Source organism: Peromyscus eremicus, chromosome 11 (genome assembly GCF_949786415.1).
Source record: "Peromyscus eremicus chromosome 11, PerEre_H2_v1, whole genome shotgun sequence".
NCBI lineage: Eukaryota > Metazoa > Chordata > Mammalia > Rodentia > Cricetidae > Peromyscus > Peromyscus eremicus.
Window position 1 is genome coordinate 3,729,800 of NC_081427.1, and position 14,348 is coordinate 3,744,147.

Consider the following 14,348-nt stretch of genomic DNA (forward strand, 5'->3'; position numbering starts at 1 on the left):
CACACGGAGTTCTAGGGGTTCGTGTGGTATCACTGATGGTTGCTCATGGTCAGTACTGGGTGGCTCACCCGTCCATCCTGTGATGGGCCTGAAGCTTATGTTTCTGTTTGTAGTGTGAGCAGCGCTGCTCTAACTGTTCCTATGAACTTGCCATGGCATATGTTTTCTGCCCGAGTGTGTGCCCAGGAGTGTGATGCTTAGTCCTGTGGCAACTGCTTAATGTCCCATCAGCCGCTAGTGATTGGGGGCCAGTATCCTACATCCTCAGCAGCACGGGCTGTCCTTTCTGTTTTAGGTGTCCCAGTGCCTGATTTTCTGAGCACTCTCAGTATTCCGGTAACTGTCACATGGCTTCTCCAGTGTGCCATCGCTTATGGCACCATGCTAGTGCTGTTGAGGTTTTCTTGTCCACTTGTGTTTTCCTCAGGTCTGGCTCTGGTTTCTCTTTTTCCATTCATTGTAGCTTAGGTTTGGGAATCTGGTGGTTCATTAAGAGCCTGGGGGTGGAGTATGCTGGCTGCAAACTGAGTAGGCAGGGCCTTCTGGACTGCTGTGTGGTAGTATGGCTGAGTCATTTACTGATGGAGGAATAGCCGGCACCAGCACTTGGAGCTTACCTCTATCCTCCCTGGAAGATGGAGGACTGGGGTGACACACGGCCATCTTCCCATTAGGTCATCACGGGTCAGCACTGGAGCATGTGTGTGTGTCGAGTAGACACCTTGGGAAGACAGACTTTCTGCTGGATGGAAGAGGAGCACTTCCCTCACAGAGAGGAAAGCTGGAGCTGGCCCCCAAGGCTTAACAGAAAGCTTGTGGCTGGTTCCTGCTTGAGCAGCATTCTCTTTCACCTCCAGAAGAAACAGCACAGAGCAGCCTGCTGAGACTGTAGTGTGCCTGGACCAGCTGCTGTCTTGTCTCTCTCTGACTCTGAGCTGACACACAGCTTGCATTCTGTCTTCTTGTTTCGGTTTATGTTTCAACCCTCTTGGTTTGTGCTCTGTGTAGAGACAGTGGTTCCCACATGGTTGTGTGGAGACAGACAGTGGTTCCTACATGGTCGTGGTCGTGTGCAGACATGGTTCCGACATGGTCGTGTGCAGACATGGTTCCCACATGGTTGTGTGGAGACATGGTTCCCACATGGTTGTGTGCAGACAGACAGTGGTTCCAGCAAGATTTCAGGTGCTTTCAGCAAAGCAATGCAAACACCAGCTGTTCCTCCTTCCTGACCCGGTGAGTCTGAGTTAGAGCTCACTGATGTTTCTGATCTATTTTAACCTGATGACATCTGCAGAGAGCTTTCTAGGCAAGGTTCTTCTGAGGTAGGATAGTGGTGGCGAGGTTAGCCTAGAGAACTTGAGCATACTATAGAGCAGAGGACAATGCTTCAGCCGTTGACACTAAGCAGACTGCTCTTCACAGCTCACGTGGGTCTACTGGAAAAGAGTGGCAGGTTTTGGAGTCATTTGTAACGTTGTTAGGAATACTGGACATAGAGCAGAAAACAGTAACACTCAGTAGAGTGACGGCAGCTAAGGCGGGATAGGGGTTTGAACCAAATGTGGTGTTGCAATCTCTGGAATTAAGGCTGCTTCAGCAGTAGAAGTATTGTCGAAATCCACTACAGGTAACGAGGGAATACTTAAATAAATGCTAAGTGTATCTCATGAGGGGCACTTTTAGTATGGATAGAAGTCTCAGTGCATGGCTGTGACCATGCCTGTGGTAAAACATCACTTCAGGAAGGCCAGGGCAAAGGAAACAAGCACAGTAGTGGAAGGGCAGCATGGGACCTCTGATGGTGTAGTCAGGCACACAGACTGTCTACTGCTGACACTATTGAGTGTACTTTGTGCATTCTGTTGTGCAAACTTTTGCATGTATTTGTAAGTGGCATTGCGAAATGAACAAGTTGTTGCAGTCAACAAATACAAATTAGTTACATTCCTTCACACATCTGAGACCCGCTTGAGAAATGTAAGAGACACAGCAAAAATAGCATTCATGCAGGTGATAGAAACTGACTTGGGTTTAGGAAAGCATCTAAGAAGGCCTCTTACATAGAGGTAACCAGCTAAGGTTAGAGATGGAAACATGCCCCTTATATCCCTACAGTACATCTATTTGAGTTTGGAGTGGAGGGGAGAGGTTAGTCTTTGCCATCTTAAATTGCATTCTCCTAATGCCACGAAGGTGGTCCATACTCCTCATCTGAGCTAATGCGCCCTCCTGATAATGCATGTGCCTGCATGGAGTTGGTGAGCCAGGCTTGCTTATGTTAGAGCGTCTTTGACTTCTTACGTGTTCCGACTGCATCAAGGTTATTGTGTTGGTGCTCAACGCATGGTGTTTAGTGCCTGTAGAAATGTGAAATGTCAGTGCTGTGGATGCATCAAGCATTGTGTGCTTTCCTGTGCTTTGACAGTGTTCAGGGGTCACCTTGATAGTGGTAAGCCACTCCGTAACTGTAGCCCATGTAGAAAGCAGGTAGTATATAATGAAAGGTTTAAGTGTTGGCACCTTAAATGTGCTGTTGCTGAAGAGTTCATCTTCTCCCTTTTGATTTATATTTTGTGAGGCTGCATGCATAAGAATAAATCCTAGGAGAGTTATTGTGTTCCCTAAAATATTGTGCACCCTAATAAATTTATCTGAGGTCAGAGAACAGAACAGCCATTAGATACAGAGGCCAGAAAATGGTGGCACATACACCTTTAATCCTAGCATTCTGAAGGCAGAGATCCGTCTGGATCTCTGAGTTCAAAGCCACACTGGAAACAGGCATGGAGACACGTGCCTTAAATCCCAGGAAGTGATGGCAGGAAGCAGAAAGGTATATAAGTCATGAAAACCAGGAACTAGAGCTGGTTAAGCTTTTAGGCTTCTAGCAGCAGCTCAGCTGAGATCCAGTTGGGTGAGGACTCAGAGGCTTCTAGTCTGAGGAAACAGGATCAGCTGAGGAACTGGCAAGGTGAGGTGGCTGTAGCTTGTTTTGTTTCTCTGATCATTCAGCGTTCACTCCAATACCTGGCTCTGGGTTTGATTTTATTAATAAGACTTTTTAAGATTCGTGCTACAGAGTTATAGACATAAATATGAAAAAAGTATGTAAGTGCTAGATAGCATAAAATAGTTCTCATTTTCATATGAGAAGGACCCTGCTAAATTTGTTTCTGGAAACAGAGCCTTAGCATGTACTCAGACATACTCAGTTGTGTCAGTATTTAGACAGTTGTGGTTGCTGCATGAGTGTCCTTGAATGGTTATTTAGCAAGCATACATATGTATGTGCATATGTGATGAGAGGATACTACCTATCAAATACTGTAGCTCACAATGGATCAGCAGCACTAAGCAAGTGTCAGGCTGTTAAGGAAAAAGAAAGAATACCCAGAAGTGACTGAGAAGACCTCTCATCATTGATGAGGAGTAGGGAAGGGCTTGGGAGATGCCTCTGCTGGCAATGTTGCTTTCACACAAGCCTGGCAATCTGGACTCCATCCATTGAGCCAACTCCACAAAGCTGTCCTCTGACCTCCACACACATGCATACACAAACACACAAATAAATGCTAATGGAAATACCTCTAAGACTATCCAAGATCACAGTTGTGGCGAAGCAAGGAGATCCATTGCTTGTTGTTAGGAATGACTGAGCAGGACCAAGTGTCCTTCAGAAGAGTACTGGGACATTGAGCCCCCTGGGATAGGTGATAACAAGCTAAATTGTATGGAGATTGCAGAGGACCCACATTTTTCAATCAGTTCTAGCCTGGGTTTGTACATGTAGCTGCCAAAAAAGATATAGGCACTCTAAGTGGAAACGTTACTGTTCCTCTCCAAATCCTCTGGATTGGTTAGAGTCTGACTGTTGAGATAGGAGGGCTGGGGATAGTTCTTGGTGTGAACTTGTCTGTATAAATGCTGGAAAGCTTCTGTAGTGTATTTAAGACTGTGCTGTTACTCTTGAATATTTTACTGATTGGAAAATTGACATTTAAGTCAGATAAAGAAAAGAAAATCTGTGTTTTAGTTGTTGGGAACATCTGAGCAGTGAAACTAATAATGCTTTGATCTTCAGTTTCCTAACAAGATTTGGAACCGGCTTGGGATTGGTCCCTGAAGTGTAATACAGTTCCTCACAAAACGGCTTTTTAACTTAGTTTTGATCTCACTATTTGTTCTCTGTCATGTTATCTCAATTTGTGTTATTTTGATGTATTTTTCAGGCAGTTTCTGTGTTTCTGCTAAGTAGTAATCCGTCAGTAACTTGTTACTGCCCTCTGACCTTGGTGTGGAGGTACATTGTAGTTCTCACAGATAGCAAGTGTAAACAGATGTTTCCTGTCCCAACATTTCCTGTCCCAAATGCCTGTTACCAAATATCCAGCAGCCACTTCCCGAATTACCACACAGAGGCTTATATTAATTATAAATGCTTGGCAGATAGCTCAGGCTTGTTACTAACTAGCTCTTACAACTTAAATTAACCCATTTCTGTAAATCTATGTATTGCCATGTGGCTCGTGGCTTTACCTGTCATCTAGCATGTCTTGCTTCCTGGGCGGCTGGCTGACATCTCTCCTCACTCCACCCTTATTCTTCCAGCATTCTCAATTTGGCTTTCCCATCTAACTTCCTGCCCAACTACTGGCCTGTCAGCTTTTTATTAACCAGTGAGTAATGCATATTCATAGTGTAGAAAAGGATTGTTCCACAGCATTTTCCCCTTTTTGTCTAATTAAAAAGGAAGGTTTTAACCTTAATATAGTAAAACTATATACAACAAAAAGTTACTAAGAATTACAGAAACAATATCCAATCCATTTGCATTTGGCAAAATTAGAGAAAAGACTTAATTATCTATCTTATCTTGGTGAGTCTAAAGTTTTGTATCTTTTTATCTTTTATCATGACTATGAAAAACTATGACTATCTAGTCTTCAACTACATCAAAGACCTAGAAGGGTGAAATGTTACCTAATAACGGGGATAATCTCACTGCCTAGACAGTCACCCAAAGTTCCTCTGTGACGTTGCAGCATCCATCTTTGACCTACAGGCCTGGAGTATCTGACAGACTTTTCTCAGAAGCAGGAAAATTTGAAGGACTGTCGTACCTTGTCTTGGCAAAGTTTGGTAGTCACTTTCTTTTGTATCCTATTGGTCCAGTTTGGACAGTAACTGTCAACAATTGAGGAAAGGGCAGTTTCTTTGTCCACATAGCTAGCTTTTGCCATAAAGAAAGCAAACTCCATATGGAGGTTCTTCAGTGCTCATCATCTTCTTTGAAGTAGATCGGTGCTGCCAGGAATAGATGTATCTCATTGTCATGAGAAGCCTTTTAGGTTATTAAACATGTTAAATGTCATATTCTTAGGTCTTTGAAGTGTTTAAAGACCGTCTATCTAAATGTATCCTGTGTATGACCTTGAAAACATACTTAACATGACTAAGTTTGACTATTATGGATGATTAACTATTAACCTGTATTTCTTAAATTATGCATTACATTTTTAAATGAGCTACATAAGCACAATATCTTAAACAAGAGTAGAAATATACATATAGTATAACATTAATTTTAAATCTGTATCAATAAACTAAAATCCATACCAATGTAAAATATTTTGAGGTCAACAGTTTTTTTTTTTCCGATTAAAGTAGATTCAAAAACCTACCTCCTTCCCCTATCATTTCTATATCATATTCCCTCCTTCTTTTAGAAAGAGATCTCTGAACTTAACTCCTTTGTTTAGTCCTTTTTTGACTATGGCCAATAACAATTTGTAACTAACCCCTTAAACAAACATCCATAATCTATTTTTTGGGGAATGTAGGTGTAGTTCTCTAGACTGATTGGGGCCACTGGTAATCTTTGGGAGACCCAGAGAAGATTTAGGATAATGGTTAAATCTTAGCTGGAGTAGTCTGGGAGGCTGGATCATCTCAGCCAGCAGCTTTGAAGCCTTTCTGGATGCAGAACTCAGGAAACTGCAATAGAGGCACTCTGAAATGTTGGATCATCTGAGCCATCTGTTCCCATTGGAGATTTTTCAGGGGGTTTTCCTCAATCAAACCTGATTTTTCTTACCCCAGAATGAATCCAGAGCCTCTAATTTCCTGTGGAAATAAGAACAGAACCTCTTTCCCAAAGTAGCATATCGTTTGACTTAAATTTCGAAGTCAGGATTTTTTTTTGAATATATAGGTTGGTTTAATCTAGCAACTTTCATAATCAAATGTATCTTAGCAGTTACCATTTGTTCATCAGTAGTCAGAAAATTTAAAGGCAACCCTGCAAGGGCCGTGGCTGCAGAGGAGTCCTGCAGTACATGAGGAGCACTGTGAACCACCTGCTTATATTTATGTGTTGTAGGACAGTTACATGTAATGAAATGCCATAGAAACATAAGTAGCTGACTGTAACTTTTTTCTTTCAGAACTTAAATGAATATGTTGAAGCATTAATTGCCTTGAAACAGAAAATTATTAATACAGAGTAAGTATACCTGCATGTTGGAAGACTTTTGCCAGTCTGTCCAACTGGTTGAAGTGGGTGGTATTTTGGAACCCCGAAGTGGACCCAGTGGGTTCAGAAACATTGAACCCCTTGCTTAGGGGCTCACACAGGCTTTAGTAGAAAATCATCTTTGCTAAGTTAGATTTTAGAAGCTGTTTTCTCTCTCAAACTGTTCTGTATGCTGGTGTCAGATTTCCTCGCACTATTTATGCTACATTACAAGATTTAATTCTTTTCAATATTCTTTGATAGTATCATGTTTCAGACTAAAAGCTCATAATACTTGTGGATTGTTTAGGAATCAAGGTGATGTCCTCCTAGCATGCTTTTGTTTTGGGGACCAAAGAAGAAAGGCCATCTAGAGCGATGTGAGCCGTAGCTTTCTGTGGTGTACTTGTCCAGTGACGCAGGAGCCTAACCTCTCTTTTCTCTGTTGCAGTAACCTGCTGACGGAATATCAGAAGAAATGCGACGATATCCTTCACTTGTTTTTCCCTTTGGATGTCAGCACCGACTTATGTATAATAACTCAAAAGATAGGAGGGCTCTCCTTTTTAATAATTATCTTTCAAAAGGCAGTGTCTGTTGACGTAAGGGAGCCCTTCTCAAACACAGACAACAGGCCTTTTAGTGCCGTAGCAATGGGTGTGTGGTGGGGGATCCTAAAGTGAGGCAGCTAGCATCTCTCTTGTTTCTGTTGCTTGTTCTGATTTTTATTATGGTCTTCAGCTTTTAATGAGTGGGTTTTCCTCTTGTACAGGGGGTGTGACATCAAGTGAGTGGATGCATTATTGTGGATGCAGTAGTGCTTGCTGCTTGGTATCTTTAAATATACTAAAAATAACCAAGATCATTGAAATGGTTTGGAAATTGATCTTGCTCTTATTGTAGAGCAGTAATGTGTGCATGCATGAATCAGACAAGTAATGGAATTTTATGGTTGTAAGACAGTGCTTAGTTTAGACTCATTGGCTAAGCAAGGGTTGAGCAAGCACCTTTGTGTAGTTAACACTGTTAGATGTCTTCAGCAGTAAGAAAAAGCTGGTCTTGCCACATCTGTTAGTAACACCCACCTTGGGTTAAATCTCTCAAAAGGCTATAGCATTCCGCCCACCACCACCCAAAAAATAAAGCATGCATAGACCTGTGGAGATTGGCAAAGAGCTGGGACAGTCCTGGGACAGATTCTGTTCTTGCAGAGGTCGAGTCCATGGTCTGCAGTACTGAGGCCATTTAGTTGTGGCACCAGAGCTTGCAGATTATTTGAGCTGTTGTAAAATCTGTGTCAGAGTGACTTTAGAGCCTAGATTTCACATTGAAATGAAAGTCACTGGAAATTCCCACAGTTGATTTATCTACTGAAATGTAAAATACAACAGGACTTTAGGAGTAGTATCTTCCATTGAATATAGATGCTGTCCAGAAATAGTTGTCCCAGCTGTTGATAGTGAAATAGTAACAGATGGTGGACTCAGTATTAGAGCAGTGATCTCCCAGCACTTCAGAGAAATGATGGAAACTTTTTGGTAATTACATTTGTACTCTCATGATAGATAAGTGGTCTGATTTTCTAAAAGTTTCCTATCAAAATTTAAATAAAAAATTCTTTTTCTTAAAAATTATTTTGTGTCTGTTTGTGGGTATGCGTTAGCATTTAGGCATCTGTACTGGCCTGCCCTTAGGGTCCTGACAGGATATACCTCATCTGCAGCCACTAAGAGCATCCCCCTGTGCGCATTTGCTGTGTTTCCTTATAAAAAAAGACAGGCCTTGCCCACCTCCCATCACTTTCTCTTTCTCTTCTTTTGCTCTCATCTCCAGGGACCGGTCTCTTTCCCCTTCTCTGCTCCTCCTCTCCCCTCCCCTCCATAAACCTCCCTCGTGAGACTGCTGTGTGTTGGACTCCTTCCCGCCCTTTTTAAAATACAAAATACTGGCCTGCTCTTGGTGGCTGCAGCTGAGGAGGGGTCCTGAAGTCCTGTCGGGACCCCAAGGCAGGCCAGTACAGATGCCTAATGCTAACAGTATGTGCACATGAGTGCAGTGCACATGAGTGCAGCACCCATGCTGGCCACCTGCTGTAGGTGCTGGGATCTGAACTAGACACTCTGGAAGAGCAGTGTGCTTACTCTGAGCCACTGAGCCACATCTCCAGCCCTAGAACAGCTCCTTAAGGAGATAAAACTTGCAGTTATATTTTGAGATACAGAGATTTGGCTTCAGCTACAGAAACTAATTTTAAAAATACTCTTGGCATTATCCTCAAGTATATATTTGTTACAACTCAGAACTGTAACTGTCCTACCAATAGGATGCCAGTGTCTAGTCTTAATGTAGCTTCTTCCTAATTGAATTACTTGTAGCACCTCTTCTGAAAGACTGGAGCATGTCCACATGAGGTCACTGCCACCACTGTGGGACTGAGGAGAGCAAATGTGCTCTTCTTGATCTTAAGAAGAAGTGTAGTCCTGCGTGGCTTTGTGGATGCCTAACTTTTGTCTACTAGACTGTTTGAGAAATGGAAAGTTTGGAGGTTCTGTTGTAAATTAAAGTATTTTCCTTCAGTCGATTAGTAGAGAAATAGATGTTTTGACTTGGGTTCTGTCTTAGTCACTATTATCATCATGGTAGGAGCATGGTGGCATGCAGGCAGGTGCTGGAGCAGTAGCTGAGAGCTACATCCTAATCTGTCAGCAGAGAGGAGTCAGAGGAAGGGATGCTGGGCCTAGTGTGAGCTTTAAACAGCCAAGCTCACCCCTAGTGACACACTTCCTGCACAAAACCACATCCAGCAAGGCCACACCTCCTAATCATTCTAATCCTCAAATAGTGCCACTCCCTGGTGACTAAGCATTCAAATATATGAGCCTGTGGGGGCCATTCTTGTTCAAACCACCACAGATTCATACATTGGTAAGTAGGGATAATGTAGACTCGCCACTGTTAGAGATGGGTGTGTGCATATTGTGTGGCGTTATGGTCCAGCCTAGGTGTACGTGATTACTGTAAGACAGAATTTATCTTCAGACAAATATCAGAAGATGAAGGTTCAAGTTTTCTTTAACAAATTTTACAACTGCAGTTTGCAAGAAGGTGAGCTGCCTGGCTTCCGTAACTGTTGACTGCGCCTGTGAATTCTTGGGTAGAGGTGGATATGTAGCAAGCCAGAGCCTGGGAGACCTGCCTCGAATTAAACTGCTTTGGGTGCTCCCCTTACAAGCAGCTTTGCCTTGTCCTATCAAATCCCTCAAATGTATTTATTGCATAGGTTTCAAATTGAACCCTCATGGTTTGCTTCAGTAACTGTGACCACATCGTGAGCTGAAACTGAAGTTCTATTATTTTTGCTCACACAATTACACTGTTCAACGCCATTTATCTTGTGTTGTTTATAACAAAATAAAGCCACTGAAATTGTAATGATTTTTTATGCTCTGACTACAGTTATCACTTAGAAATCAACATGAGGTTATAAATCAGATTGCATTTATATTATAGTTTACATTACAATTGTATTTAGATTATTACAGTGCTCACTTAAAAGTCAACATGAGGTTATACATCAGATAGAGCATCCGTGTATCACTTAATTGGAACAAATGGGGGAAGATGAAGATTGGATGTGCCAGATGTTTGGCAGACTGTCCTCAGACAGCTTCTCTGGTGTATTGAAGTCTGTTGGACTGGTTTCTGATGTTACTTTTTGGTACAGTCTCATTAAAAAGTTGGTTATGCCTAAAAGATCAAAAGCAGTCTGATTGTTAGTATGAACAGGAAAAATCATTAAAGTTAGTATTGAATAACTCACTCCAGCTGGTCTGCTCAGTGATGCCAATGCCTTGTCTGTTTTCAGAGAGAACAGCATGCTGCATCACCAAGTGGAGCAGATGCTTCAGAAAATCTCCCCTCTGCAGAAATGCCAAGAGGAGCTGGACACCTTGAGAGCAGAGCTGGAGGAGAAAAAGGTGCCCAGAGCCACTTTCCTGTAGAGGGTCATTGTCGTTTAGGATTGACTCGTGCACTTGCTGGCTGGGATTCAGGGGCGTTGACATGTTAGCAAAGGATGTGAGTGCTAGAGGAAACCCTTCTGTGTCTCCTGGAGAGCACCCTGCTCTGACTGATGTGTGGCTTCACAGTGATTCCTGGGACTCTGCACAAGTGTAAAAAGGGTTATGTGTAAACTCTTGTGGTTTTATATTCCCTGTAGTAATTATCTCTGGTTTTTTGTTTTTTGTTTTTTCATTTAAAAAGTTTTCTTGACTTAAGTGGGAAATAACATGTAGACATTCAGAATTAGTGGTAGGAGAATCATTGTGTGACTGTGGGTGGAGGAACTGGATTTCCATAGTAGTTCAGATCTAGCCTCAGCTCAGTACTCAGGGCCTCTGCTCTGGTAGAGTTCAAATGTCCTTGGAGGACCTCTGTTGAATCTTGAGCAGTTAATATGAATGAATGGTCTTGACAGATTGGTTTGGGGTTTGGGTAACTACTTAGTCCCTGCGGTTTCTCAGGGCTGTGAGGTCCACAGAGAGCCACTTTCATTCACATATCTCAAGTTCTTAGAGGTGAGTGGTCATTTCCTTTACTCGAGGGAGATGGAGCCTTGGGAGAGATGCTTCAGATAGGAAACTGATACTTTGACCTCTCATGGGCTCTCTTCTTCAAAGTCAAGCCTTTGAAGCAATCCACTCAAAGTGCTGTAAATGCTTTTCTGTGTAAAGTTTGTATGTCCTTTATAGGAATCCTAGGAGCACATCCAGTCCATGGAGTTTATAAGTAGAAGCATCTGAAGCCTCTAGCTAGGTGGCTGGCCTGAAAGGAGGTGGAGCTGTCTGGGTTATTATCCAGCCTGTGTGTGTTCTTTCTGGCTCTTTTCAGAGAAGATTGCTATTATCCATTATCCACCTGCCTCTGTTGTGGTTTCAGTATGTACAGTTGTCTGGGTTTTCATGTACTGTGTGCTTGTACATGTCAGCGTTCCTGTTTCTCTAGGAATTCTTTATGGTTTAACTGCAGTGAAAGCGAAACAGCCAATCACAGTGTTCAGTCCTCTATGCTCTTGGTTATATAATGTCCATACTATGCCCTCAAGGAAGTGTGAACCTTGGAGTCAGACCTCAGTGGTAGACCCTCTTAGTCACTGGGTGACATGTCTTGCAGGAATATGCCATCCTGTCAAATCCTTTGTGAAGAGGGCTTGATGAAGCTCATCTCTCAGAGCTTTTAAGGTTAGAGAAATGCCATGTACAGACCACAACATGGACGCAGTGTCTTTCCAGCCCATAGGGTCATCATGGAGGATGAGTCAATGTTCATACATTTTCCCAGCTAATTTTGATTAGTAACTTGTTTTCCTTTTCCTGACAGTAATAATGTAACACTTACTGAGCCCATATCAGCTTGGATTCTGTTACTATAATTGCTGAGGGGAACATTTTAGCTGTTTGGTGTTTAAGCCAGTGGTGTATTGTGCAGATTGGAGTTGTGTAGATTTGCTTGTCTGTACTGTCAGCTCTGTCTTCTGGGAACCTAGCCTACTCCTGGAGATGCTCAGTAACTTCTGGGCCTTGCTGACAAGTCTGGCTGTGTACTTGGTTAGTCTTGTGCTACCAGATGAGAATTTAGCTTACGGTGAAACAAATGAGTACCATGATCAATGGCTCTTGGGGAGATACTTACGTTTCCTGTTTCCTTGTTAGAGTTCCCTGAAGCTGTATCAGAACACTCACCAGGAGTACGCTCGTGTGAAAGAAGAATGCTTGAAAAGTGATGCCCAGTAAGTGGGTTACTGTTGATACGGGCTTTCACCGTTGAGACTAGATGTTTGTAAATAAGTGTTTTCTTCTGTTTCTATTCATTGGTTGTAATTAATTAGCTGTGCAAACTTGGGCTAATCTCTCAGCCACGGTTTTCACCACTGTCACACGGGGTCAGCACTGTTGTGACTAAGGTGGTCTGGTGCTGGAGGGCTGCACGAAGAGGTATTGTACATGCTCACTTTATCGTGTGTGAGCTGTAGCTGTGTGTCCACACACAGTCGTGGGCCTCCTGTCTTTACCAGCCTTGTACAGGCATCATCTGTTGTAGTATCTCACGGTAGAAGGAAGGGCCTTTGTTACCAGCAGTGAAGTGGGCTGAGCCTCTTGCTAGTTATGTAGAAGCTTGGTACCTCAGCCCCAGCACTAAGATCACTTGTGCAGCTGTGTGAGCCACCACTTGTTGGCTGTGACAGCAGCAGCATCTGGAGACTTTTCTGAGCTTCCTACCTTCTCCACTCTCGGAAATCCATCTCAGAGCAGGCGAAGCTCCCCCCTGCTGCTTCCCTTGCTCACTGTGCACGCTCTTGAAGAGTACCTGGTGAGTTAGATGCGTGAAGCAGGGAGATCGTTTGGACACACCCAGAGATGACACTTAATGTCCTGAAGGAGAGGCCTCGCATGTGTTTGTGGCAGAGACTCAGTAGACTCTCTTTGTGTTTCTCAAACAAATGTCAGGTCTTTAAAAACCTGTTTTAGGAATACTGTACAGTAGACGGATTAGTGTTCTTTCTCAGGCTTCTATCATAGCTCAATTGCTGGTAATTTAGTTGACATGTGATACTAATTATGAGTGAAAAAGTCTCTTATATACACCGTGTGTGCTGAACTGTCATTTCTGCGTCTAACTGACAAGGTTTTATTATCAGGAAGAAGAAGCTGGAAGCTAAGGTGAAGAAGCTGGAAGGTAAGTACGGCTGTTGTGTGTGGCCAGCAGAGCCCTGTCATTGTACAGACCCTGGTAAGTGTGCGGCTGTGAGTGTCAGCGGGGTGTGCCGGGAAGGGAGTTCTGTGCTGCTGTTCCAGTTAATCCCCTTCTCTGTGACCCTTTGCTGGAAACAGGCAACGTGGAAGGAAATGCAGTGATGCAGTTTTGAAAGTTGGATCTTGTAGCTATTTTTGTTTCTTTCATTTCCAGTTGAAGTTGGTAGTTACTAGAGAAGGTGCCACTTCATGTGTTGTCTTAGTTGGGTTTCCATTGCTGCGATGAACAAGGGGACCAAAGCGCCTTTGAGCAGGGAAGGGTGGTTTGACTTGTATATCAGAATCCATTGTGAAAAGCCAAGACAGGAACCTGGAGGCAGGAGCTGATGCAGAGGCCGCGGAGGGGTGCAGCTTACTGCCTTGCTCTTTGTGGCTTGTCCAGCCTGCTCTCTTATAGAACCCAGGACCACCAGCCCAGGGGTGTCACTGCCCACAATGGGCTGGGCCCTCCTGCTCAATCACTAATTAAGAAAATGCCTTACAGGTTTGCCTACAGCCTGAACTATGGGGGCATTTCTTCAGTTGAAGTTCCCTCATTTCAAATGACTCTAGCCTGTGCCAAGTTGATGGCAAGGAACTGCTATACATTGATAGTTCTGGCGCGTGCGCACACGTGCATACACACACACACACACACACACACACACACACACACACACACACATTTCTATGAAGTGCCCCACCCTGGCCCTCCCTCACACCCCACTTGAGTTAAGTGCTTCTTGTTTCCAAGTAACCAGAAGGGCATAAGCACTGGAATCTGTTATGTCCTTACATCTTAGCTAATTGTGCTTTCAAAAGTTGGCTAGGAATGGAATGTCCATTTTGTTTGCAGTTACTCAGGGATGGAATCAGGTAGAGGCAATGGCTGTGCTGTCACGCTCTGCCTATGTGGACTTCAACATCCCGGTGGTTGTACTCTGCTTCTGAATGAGGTGTTTCCATGGAAGGTGTGAACTTAGGAGCTGGGGACATTTAGAACAAGAATGGATGATGAGTTCTTAGTTTAGATATCAGTTCTA

The 14,348-nt window shown here is 43.3% G+C and overlaps 1 protein-coding gene across 1 annotated transcript in view; it reads left to right on the forward strand.

Annotated features, from left to right (window-relative positions):
- Ice1 (interactor of little elongation complex ELL subunit 1) overlaps window positions 1-14,348 on the forward strand; it is a 53,633-nt gene that overhangs the window by 6,462 nt on the left and 32,823 nt on the right. The window contains exons 2-7 of the mRNA XM_059276651.1: window positions 6,447-6,505; window positions 6,966-7,000; window positions 9,601-9,619; window positions 10,380-10,491; window positions 12,226-12,302; window positions 13,212-13,249. Coding sequence (XP_059132634.1) covers window positions 6,447-6,505; window positions 6,966-7,000; window positions 9,601-9,619; window positions 10,380-10,491; window positions 12,226-12,302; window positions 13,212-13,249 — 340 coding nt within the window. The remainder of the gene's footprint in view (window positions 1-6,446; window positions 6,506-6,965; window positions 7,001-9,600; window positions 9,620-10,379; window positions 10,492-12,225; window positions 12,303-13,211; window positions 13,250-14,348) is intronic.